The 11,377-nt window shown below is 39.7% G+C and overlaps 1 protein-coding gene across 2 annotated transcripts in view; it reads right to left on the reverse strand.

Annotated features, from left to right (window-relative positions):
- MED17 (mediator complex subunit 17) overlaps positions 1-10,694 on the reverse strand; it is a 28,183-nt gene extending 17,489 nt beyond the window's left edge. The window contains exons 1-7 of one of the 2 annotated variants that reach the window (XM_006061508.4): positions 10,216-10,691; positions 6,644-6,810; positions 5,713-5,932; positions 3,364-3,500; positions 3,189-3,273; positions 2,404-2,556; positions 705-835 (exon numbers count right to left, since the gene is read on the reverse strand). In XM_006061508.4, coding sequence (XP_006061570.1) covers positions 705-835; positions 2,404-2,556; positions 3,189-3,273; positions 3,364-3,500; positions 5,713-5,932; positions 6,644-6,810; positions 10,216-10,465 — 1,143 coding nt within the window. In that variant the 5' untranslated portion in view covers positions 10,466-10,691. Of the gene's footprint in view, positions 1-704; positions 836-2,403; positions 2,557-3,188; positions 3,274-3,363; positions 3,501-5,712; positions 5,933-6,643; positions 6,811-10,215 lie in introns of both variants that reach the window. The other variant, XM_044943348.2, reaches the window with a different exon arrangement.
- Between the last annotated feature and the right edge of the window lie 683 nt (positions 10,695-11,377).

Here is an 11,377-nt window from a genome sequence, read left to right on the forward strand (position 1 = left end):
TTCCAGGCAAGAGTACTGGAGTGGGGTGCCACTGCCTTCTCCTAACGTCTATTAGGCTATGCTAAATGTGTTGCTAAAGAAAAGGGTCTCTCTCCAGCTGTCGTTAGTTTTTATGTTAAAACTTTTATTAAAAAACAAAAATAAATATTCTTCAGTAAGTCCCATTGACAGAACACATACAATCAGTAGATAGTTATTCTACTATATCCTGGATTAGAGGTTCTAAAACCTAGGTACAACAGAACCACCTTAGGAATATAAAAAAAATACTGATCCCTGCACCATCACAACTAACTAGACCAGATCTTGGGGTGAGGCATGGGTGGCTGGAATATATATTCTTATTAGAAGATTCTCAGGACAGTTCTAAATAACCTGTAAGTAGAATGTATCCTGAAATAATTCAAGTAATCCTGTTCATAGGCACTGGCAAGACATTTTCCGATTACCCAATCAGAATCAACCTTTAGCATGCATTTCTTATACCTCTCTATAAAACTTGTGGTAGAATAGAAGCTATGCTTGGCCACAGAGACCATATTCATATTCTCTGTGTTCCCTGAGCCCATAACAAGATCTTGCACAGCACAGCTAGTGACCGTCACCGCTTTATGAATAATGAGGACTCAGCAGTGAGAAGGCTGTGCACTTTCACTGCTGTACGTACACTTAGCACAATGCAAAGAAAACATTTACTTCATTACCTCTCTAATCAGTAGATGCAAATTATGCTCTAGAACGTAAAGATGGTCCTCTGGACTTTGCTTCTCAGTAGCAGATTTTGGGGATTTCTTATCATTTGAAGAATGGCACAAAGAAATAGATAACTGCAAGCCTATTTATAAAAATAAGTAGGACAGACATAAATAACCTATAATATGGAAAAGCACAAACTATTTTCATAAAGTATTACCACAGCCCATTTTCAAAAGATACATTCTGAACTTAAAGAGGAGGCTTTTGTGATTAACATTTTTACACCAAAATGACTAACCATGAATACGATAAACTACCATGTATTCAATTTCTATTGACTTATAATGTGGCTGCTGACCTTCAGCTATGGCTAAAGACAGGTGAACAGAAACTGTAATTTGTTACTTCTAGATTTTAAATTAAAAAATAAAACAGAGTTAATACCTGGTATTACTGACTAGAAGACCTTCCCTGTTCCCATGAGAATCAGGATGAAATTTTTCACTCCAGAAACCCATTCTCTTAACAAGATCTAAGAAGATACTCAGAATTTATGTAAAAAAACAAGTGGAGCTAATTAAAAATTGATCTCTTGTTAAATCTAACTGCTTCTGAAAAATATTTTAAATCCAATTTCCATAAATTTAGGATATTATGGATATTTAATTAAGCATTTTCTAAATAGAAACACTAACTGAAAAAGACACATGCACCCCAATGTTCATAGAAGTATTATACACAATTGCCAAGGTATGGAAGCAACAGATGAGTGGATAAAAAAGATGTGGTATATATAAATACAATGGAGTACTACTCAGTCATAAAAAATGACATTTTGTCATATGCAACAACATGGATAGACTTAGTATTACGCTAAATGAAATTAAAGACAAATGCTGCATGGTATCACTTACAAATGGATTCTAAAAAATAAAACAAACTAGTGAATATAACAAAAAAGAAACAGACACACAGACACAGAGAACAAACTACTGGTTACTAGTGGGAAGAGGGAAGCAGGGAGGGGCAACATAGGGGCAGAGGATTAAGAATACACAAAAGACCTTGAAGAATACATCAAAAAACTACTTGTGATTATGAATGAGTTTTTTGCTTCTTGTGGTTTTTTTTTTTTTTTGGTTTCCTATTATGCACATCTTAACTTTTAAGAAATAAATGTTATTTTTAAAACTTTTTTAAAAAAAGTAAAAACTATGTATAAAATAAGTTACAAGGATCTATATTCTATAACTATAAATGGAATACAACATTTAAAGATTTTAAATTGCTATGCTGTACACCTGAAACTTATACATCAACTATACCGCAATAAAAAATTTAAAAATATTTTTAAATTAAGCATTTTCTAATTGACATCTCATCTAGATAATAAGAGGACTTAGGAAATCTTCTACAAATAGTGTTGGCATAGACACCTCAAAGCAACTGTTACCTAATAACAGGTTTGCTAGGGCAAACTTTAACAGATATTGTTTAAAGCCAGGAGTGACACCACTAAGGACACAGAACAGTCAGCAGTGCAGACTGGGCTGCACACTTTGCTGGCTGTTATGGCTGTTATTTGGGGCTGCACACTACTTCTCTGCTGTTACTATTCCTTCAACATACCCAAACTGCTACCCTCTTTGTCCTGGCCCCCAAATCACAAAGTTTTAATTATCATTCAAAAGGGTAGGCTGCACTTACTTGGGAAGGGCTGAGAGATAATCTGATTTTTCACCACAATGTGAGGGATCTGTGATTTAATTTGAACAGCTTCCCGGGAGAGCTGTGCAAAAATTTCTTTACATAAGAGAACATTTTGTGCTGCTTCTAATTTTGTCTGCCAATGTGGAGAACCTGAAAAACAGGGAACATGTGTACATAGTCATTACCTAATTGTTATTACTTTTTTAAGATTTGTGTTGGAGTAGGTCTTCATTGCAGCTCTTGGGCCTAGCTACCCTACAGCATGTGGGATCCTAGTTCCCTGACCAGGGATCGAATCTGTGTACCCCCTACTCCAAACCACTGAACCAGCAGGGAAGTCCCTTAATTACCTAACTATCTTAGGCATTAACTAGCTTAAATGATAATCTAAATACACACAACAAAAGTTCAGAAAACTATGTATTACAGCTTACCCTTTCCAAAATATAGAATTTTTTACTTCTTCTACACAGAGAAAACTGGTAAATAAGTTCAACCTTTCAAAAAAGACTGCACAGGAATTCCTTCGTGATCCTGTCATGAGGATTCTGCACCCTCACTGCTGAGGGCCTGTGTTCAATTCCTGGTCAGAGAACTAAAATTTCACAAGGTGCATGGTGTGGCGAAAAAACAAAAGGACTGCACAGCTATTCACTAATAATTGATTAACAAATTATAAAGTCATATTTCCAACTGCTCTTATTTAAAGTACCTATTTTTCCTAACTAGATTTACTTTTAGTCAGGGCAGACAAGACCAGAAGTTAGAGAACAGAACTATACCTGGTTTGGATTTAGGCAAAGGTCGTTTGAAGAGGTTAACTGTGCCAAGGTCACCTATGTCTGGAGCCTGTTTTTGAATTGAAACCTATGTGAAAATAATAACACAAAAATATGTTAGCTAATTAGCTTCTGGGCTATTAATAAGAAATTACTTGAAAAATACTTAGACAAATACCCTGATATATGCAGACCCTTCTAAATCACTAGGAATCTGGACATCAAGGGGACAGTAATCTTCAGGTATCTTCTTGTCTAGATCAATATCTGTATTCTTTATTACTTCAAATGTACCATGATGGGGAAACAGAGACCCTAATGGGATATTAAAAACAGGAAAATCAAAACAGTTAACATGTTTATTCAACAGAAATTACTGAGTATATAATAATATCTCACCTACATATCAGTGAAGTATACATTAAGTTCCCACCAAAAATGTGTGTTTCAGGGAGGTGGGGAGGAAGAGGCATGGTAAGCAAAAAGAAGCAAGGAAGCAGGAGAAAACAGCTATTTACCTTAAAAAAAAATAACATGTCTTAGTCTAATGGTATCATTATAAGAACTCCACAGGCCATCCAAACTGTTTTATTCCAATGGAGTTTTGATAAAATGAATATAATTCTAGACTATATATATATATATTCACAGTAATGTAAGTAATATAATCTACTTACACAGATTTAAACCTTGGAGACTAAACACTTCTGGAGCTCAGCCTCTGTAATAAGGTTGCGATTGAAGGGTTCTGAATTCAACAAGAGAAGGACAAAAAGATAGCATATACACCACTTTTTGTCGACCAACTCCTAGACTTTATGTGATGTCTTTGTATGTAGTGCATAAGTTTGAGATAGCTGCCCTGGGCTGCTGAATTACCTGAGGAAGGTGTAGATAAATGTAACTGCTATATTATAATACAAAAAGATGCTCAAGATTTTCTTGCAATTAAAAACAGAATTTAATCAAATCCTCTTACAACACAAGTAACCGTTTTAGGTAAAGTTCTTATGCATAATTATTTGTTGAGAAGAGCTTACAATGTCCAGAGCCAGAAAAGTACTGCTTCTATAAACATCTATTAAAATGTAAAAATGTCTTTGTCATCTTAATTCATCTTCTGATGGAACTTTACCATTAGAACTCAAAATTTCCCAATTCACATCAATATTAAGGCATGCAGGTCCTTGAGTTAACCACTTCAAATTATATTCCTTTAATTTGAAGATACTCATGGCTTGCTCTGGAAAATGAATCCTTTTCAAATATCACTCCGCTATCGTTATCTCAGTGATTACAGCCAGGGCTCCTTGCTTTTTTTATCCCTTGACACTCAAGAGCTTTTACCCCATTGAGCTGTGAATCTTACAAACTTCTACTGTATAGCTCCTCTGAATACACTTCAGCAGCTTAAAGACATTGCCACAATTGCTTTGAGAAACCTGCTATTACATATTATAGTTCAACAACAAAGAATTTATACCAGAAGATGTGAAGTCAAGACATCCAACTTTGTTATATACTCCAACAAAATATATTCCTTAAGTTAGGGTTGCAGCCCGGGCTGAATGGAAAAAAAGGTGAAGTGTTTTCACCATTATATCTCTTTGCTGCCGCTGCTGCTAAGTCGCTTCAGTCGTGTCCGACTCTGTGCGACCCCATAGACGGCAGCCCACCAGGCTCCCCCGTCCCTGGGATTCTCCAGGCAAGAATACTGGAGTGGGTTGCCGTTTCCTCCTCCAATGCATGAAAGTGAAAAGTGAGAGTGAAGTCGCTCAGTCGTGTCCGACTCTTCGCAACCCCATGGACTGCAGCCTACCAGGCTCCTCCATCCATGGGATTTTCCAGGCAAGAGTACTGGAGTGGGGTGCCATCGCTTTCTTACCCAGGAGTTAAAAACAGCTTACCAGACTTAAGGGAGAAAAACAGAATAAGAAAGAAAAGAAATGTTTCTTTTTTTCTTTTATGCTCAGTGTTTAAGGTACTGATCAAACTCCCCAGCTGAGGAGTCCAGTCCCGCCTATTTCTGACTAAAACATCAATTATGGTTCAGGGTGTGTTAGCACATAAACTCTCTCTCTGAACTTTCTGTTAAATGAACCTAAAATTTTTTCAAATTAACTATATATCTTTATATATGGCTGACTTCCCAGGTGGCACCAGTGGTAAAGAACCTGCCTGCCAATGCAGGAGACGCAGGAAATGCAGATTCGATCCCTGGGTCAGGAAGATCCCCTGGAGTAAGAAATGGCAACCCATTCCAATATTCTTCCCTGGAAAATTTCATGGACAGAGGAGCCTGGTGGGCTATATAGTCCTTGGGGTTGCAAAGAGTCAGACACGACTGAACCTACACACACATATAAGGCTATGATGAGAATAATTTGAGTTTTTTCAGGCTTATGTGTACAGAAATTAAAACTTCAAAATGTAGCATGTAATTGAGAATATTATTATAAAAGAATCAACATTTATAGTTTTTAACAAACTATTGTTAAAAAGCAGAGTTTTTAACAGTTATCTATACCTGCACTTCTGTAGCTCAGATCTCCAAGAATTTTATCTCCAACTTTTCTAAGCTTCCAGTGTTGCCTCAATCTCAAAAGCTCAGAGTTGAAGTCTCTTTGTAGCTTATTTTCCTGGTTTTCAGTGACTGATTTTGTCAGTCTCTCTGCCCCCTTCAGTAGGATCTGTGCTGCTCCAGCAAGTGACTTCTTTTTAGATATTAACTGCAACGTCTGAGGATTCTATCAGAAACAATCCAGAAGTGTAGGGCTGTATTATTTTTAAATGCTTTTTTAAAATGATACATTTCCTCAAAAATAAAATACCTACTCAAGGGAAAATTAAAAAAGAAAAGCAAGGAGAAGGGAGAAAAGCACATAATGTTTAAAAGAATAATAACCTTAACCCACTTCTTTGGTCACTTGATAAGAGACTTACGCTAAACTGAAACACTACACCATCAGAACTTAACACTGCATAAACCTGGCCCAGCCTCGGTTAGGTTCCCCTCTCTGCACTGCCATTCCTCTCTTTATGTACGGCACTCTCCACATCACCCACAAGAACACCCTTTTAAGGCACTCATTTATACTTCAGAGAAAAGTCTATAATTGGGAAACTGATGAGAAATCAAAACCTATGTATTATATATACATACATAAATATCCATAGTCACTATCAATCCATGTACTATCAATTCCAAAAAGCCAAGTTTAGTAGAAGTTTTCTGGCTGCATAAGAATCAAAATAATAAAGGTTCATAAAAAATGTCACAATTTTTTATCACATTACAGAACCTAATTTTGAGTTTTTGGAGAGCTTAAGACAGTCTTTAAAAGTTCATGTGGACTTAATTTTGCATCTAAGGAAAAGGAAACAATAGACACACAGCCTAAAAGATGGTATTGGGACTTAATAAAATGGCACCATTATTCAATCAAGCCCACAAATACCTGTTTTGGAGGAAGTGCATCCTGAGAGACAGGATCAAGAGTCATAAATTTTTTATCCCTAACAATACTAAGAACATCATAGAGAACACACATCTCTGTCAGGGCACTTCTCAAATTGTTCCTCACTGAATCCCAAGGCCAAAGGGAGGGTTGAAATTTCACCAATCCTAAAAAGTGAAAGAAAAAAAATAAATACCCAGATATTAGTTATAGAAAACTCACTTAGAGATTCAAAAGCACTAAAAAAAAAACAAGAAAAAAAGTACTAAAAGAAGAAATAATGAATTCTATTTCAAATTGTTCCCTCTTTTATCCCATTCACTCCACCCTTTCTAGAATCTTTGTTAACATTTAAGTTGGCATTCCTACAATGGCAAAACAAATACGGTTTCTAATTTCCTAAGTTAAATCTAACATTACAGCATGATAGTAGGCATTCAAATCTTTTAAAATCTAAGCAAGCCTTTTTAATAATCTTGTTTTTCTTCCAGCTTTTAAAACTTGAAGAATTAATTGTTGAATTTTCAATACATAGAAAAGTACAAAACTACAAATGACCTATACTGGCAGCATTCTGATAGTAAACACTATTATATTCCAACCTCTTAATCACTTTTAGGAATTAAATTTCATGTATAGATTCTCACCATAGAGAGTTCAAACAACAGAAATACAGAGTAAAAAGTGAAAGTTTTCCTTTATTCCCCACCCCTAATTCTCTCTCCTCCTGAGAGGCAATCACTAATAACTGTTGGGGTATCCCCATCCAAATTTTTTTTATGTATTTATATACATATACTCCCAATTTTCCATTACTTGCTTCCCCTGCCCCTCAATATGTCCTAAAGACACCTTCACATCAGAATATAGAGCTACTTCATTCTTTTAACACTGTAAAATATTCTGGAGCATGCACTGTGTTCTCAGTCACTCAGTCATGTCTGAAGAATAGACATACAGTAAATTCAAGAATTCTCTGGCAGTCCAGTGGTTAGGACTCTGCTGTTCCTCTGCAGGGGGCCTGGCTTTGATCCCTGGTAGGGAAACTAGAAGGCAATGGACCCCACTCCAGTACTCTTGCCTGGAAAATCCCATGCACGGAGGAGCCTGGTAGGCTACAGTCCATGGGGTTGCGAAAAGTCAGACACAACTGAGCGACTTCACTTTCACTTTTCACTTTCATGCCTTGGAGAAGGAAATGGCAACGGACTCCAGTGTTCTTGCCTGGAAAATCCCAGGGATGGGGGAGCCTCGTGGGCTGCCATCTCTGGGGTCGCAGAGTTGGACACGACTGAAGCAACTTAGCAGCAGCAGGAGAACTAAGATCCCTGCAAGCTGTGCAATGTGGCCAAAAATAATAATAATAATTGAACAATGTACAGTGAATTTAACCATTTCTGTGTGATGGGCACATAGACTGGTTCCAACAATGCCAGTTTTGGCCTCTTTTTGCAATGAACTGTCTTCCTTTCAGTTTGAAGGGACTCTGAATGTCTGGGATATTAACCGTTTGTGTGTCATATGTGTTGTATATACTTTCCCCAGCCTGTTATTTATCTTTTTACTTTGTGGCACCTTTTTCCATTACTATTGTTAAATTTTATGCAATTAATACACCTATCTTTTCTTTCATAACATCTGTTTCCTATCTTGCTTAAGCTAAGCAAGCTTGCTTTAGCTAAGACGCTGCATTTCCAATGCAGGGGGCTCGGGTTTGATCCCTAGTCAGGGAACTAAATCCCACATACAACTAAGATCCAGCCCAGCTAAAAAAGTAAATAAACGGGCGGGGGGGGGGGGGGGGGGGGGGGTAAGCGGGAAAGAAGGTCTTTCCTAGTGCCAAAGCTACATGATTATAAATCCTTTTCAATAACTTACCTTATTCTCTTCATCTTTATTGCAATCCTTATGGAAATATTTCTGTGTGAGGTTTGAGGTATTATTTACCAAATGGATCCCTAATTGTCCTAATACAGCTGGCTTGAAATGCTATCTTTAAATTCAGAGTCTGTTCACATAACTAAATCAAGAACTGCTAGATTTTTTTATTTTTGACAATAAGAATCCAAAACCATTCATACTTTTTCTATAACTAGTTTTATTTTCCCATTTATATAATCCATTTACTATATATATAGCATCCAGCGTAATCTTCTGTAAACAAAATTATCTGTCTACTTGAAATCTTTCAAAAGCTTTCAGCTGTTCTTCTAATAAAAGCCAAACGCGTACCCTGGCTGACTGGATCTACGTGATTTGGCCTCTGCCTACCTCCTAGACCTTATCACATACTCCTGTCAATATAATCTCCTCTCAGTACGAGTTAGTAACATCATGCATCTTGCACATGGAAACACAGTGATTAGTTCAAAGTCACATAGCTAATACACGGCAGAACAGAGCCGCGAGCTCGAGGGCTCCTAACCAGGCTGCCACATTAGGGATGCTACCTGTTTGCAGGTCAGGAAGCAAAAGTTAGAACTGGACATGGAACAACAGACTGGTTCCAAATAGGAAAAGGAGTACGTCAAGGTTGTATATTGTCACCCTGCTTATTTAACTTATATGCAGAGAAAACACTGGGCTGGAAGAAGCACAAGCTGGAATCAAGATTGCAGGGAGAAATATCAATAACCTCAGATATAAAGATGACACCACCCTTATGGCAGAAAGTGAAGAGGAACTAAAGCTCCTCTTGATGAAAGTGAAAGAGGAGTGAAAAAGTTGGCTTAAAGCTCAACATTCAGAAAACTAAGATCATGGCATCTGGGCCCATCACTTCATGGCAAATAGATGGGAAAACAGTGGAAACAATGGCTGACTTAATTTTTCTGGGCTCCAAAATCACTGCAGATGGTGACTACAGCCATGAAATTACAAGACGCTTATTCCTTGGAAGGAAAGTTATGACCAACTTAGACAGCATATTAAAAAGCAGAGACATCACATTACTTTGCCAACAAAGATCGGTCTAGTCAAGGCTATGGTTTTTCCAGTAGTCATGTATGGATGTGAAAGTTGGACTATAAAGAAAGCTGAGTGCTGAAGAACTGATGCTTTTGAACTGTGGTGTTGGAGAAGACTCTTGAGAGTCCCTTGGACTGCAAGGAGATCCAACCAGTCCATCCTAAAGGAGATCAGTCCTGGGTGTTCATTGGAAGGACTGATGTTAAAGCTGAAACTCCAATACTTTGGCCACCTCATGCGAAGAGCTGACTCATTTGAAAAGACCCTGATGCTGGGAAAGATTGAGGGCAGGAGGAGAAGGGGACGACAGAGGATGAGATGGTTGGATGGCATCACGGACTCGATGGACATGGGTTTGGGTGGATTCCGGGAGTTGATGATGGACAGGGAGGCCTGGCGTGCTGCGGTTCATGGGACACGACTGAGCAAATGAACTGAACTGAAAACCCAAACACTCCCCCAGCGACAGGGTCTCAACGCTGTCTCTCAAGGAAACCTGAGCAGACACGAGGACTGAGAGGCGAGCAGTGCCCAAAAGTGTCCGGACGCCGCCGCCCCATGCGGCCATGTCCACAGCGCCTCACCGGGCGCGCCCGCGGCCTCACCTTCCTCGTCGTCCTGGTCAGCGCTGGACCCCGCGCCCGCCCAATCCTGCGCGTCGCCCTCGGCGCCGGCCGCCTCCTCCTCCTCGGAGCCGGAGCCCTGGCTGAAGTCGATCCGCTGAGCCAGGCGCGCCAGGTTCTGAGACATTGACAGAGGCTGCAGGTACGTCTCGGTGCCGTCCAGGCCCACCTCCTGGACCTGCTTCTCGCAGGCCGACTCGATGCTGATCCGCACAGCGCGCACCCCAGACATGCTGGCGGCGTCGGCTCGGCGCCCGCACCTGACGACAAACGAAGGAGGGAGGGGGAGCGCCTCAGGGTACCCAGGACCGCGGGGCACGGGAAGCGCCCCAGGAGACCGAGCGCGGCTCCAGGTCTAGAAACAAAGCCCACACTGGACGCTTTCCCACAATGCACCACAGGCCCCAGCCCTCACCCTGTCCCGGCTGGCAGTCTCGCGGGAGGAAAGCGGCCGGCGCGGGGCCCACACTTCCGGCCGCGCGCCTGGGTTGAATGCTGCTGCGGCGCGCGGAAGAGCTTCTGGGTCTGTGAAAGGCGTGGCCGGCCGCGGGAAGGCGGGATCCCTGCGGTCTTCCTCCGTTTTAACTGTTGCTTGTTGGAAAGTGATGGAGGAAGGCAGGAAGAAGTCGGCCGAAAACGGATAGGGAAAAGGAGATGAATGGGTCCCTGCATCTTAGCAACGAGAGGCCCTCCGAGGGTGCAGAGATGTGAGGAGAAACGACGGATCTGAAGACTTGTAAAATCTCATCAGACAAGTCTAAAGAGTTATAAAATAAGGGCGTAGTTTGAGGAAAACAATGAATTGTGTTTAAAGCACAGTTATAAAATTTATAAAATTATACTGCATAATTAGTTTATTATCTAAACTCCCGTAGTAGTAAACTCTAGGATGGCAACAATCTCAGGCATGTAATATGCACATAATATTAATTTCATGCCTGACTGAAAGTAATATGTGTACGGTTAATGAGCAGTGATGTAACAAGTCTCTGAGTTTCTAAGAAAATATCTCATCAGTAGTATTTCCACTGGGAATTATGAAGGGGGACAAGGAATTCTTTTGTTACAAAACTTTAATTTAACTGAAGGAATTATGTATATCATTTATCACGGGACTTTCCAAGTTTTGTGCTAAGTTTAAGTG

Source organism: Bubalus bubalis, chromosome 5, assembly GCF_019923935.1.
Source record: "Bubalus bubalis isolate 160015118507 breed Murrah chromosome 5, NDDB_SH_1, whole genome shotgun sequence".
Classification (NCBI taxonomy): Eukaryota; Metazoa; Chordata; class Mammalia; order Artiodactyla; family Bovidae; genus Bubalus; species Bubalus bubalis.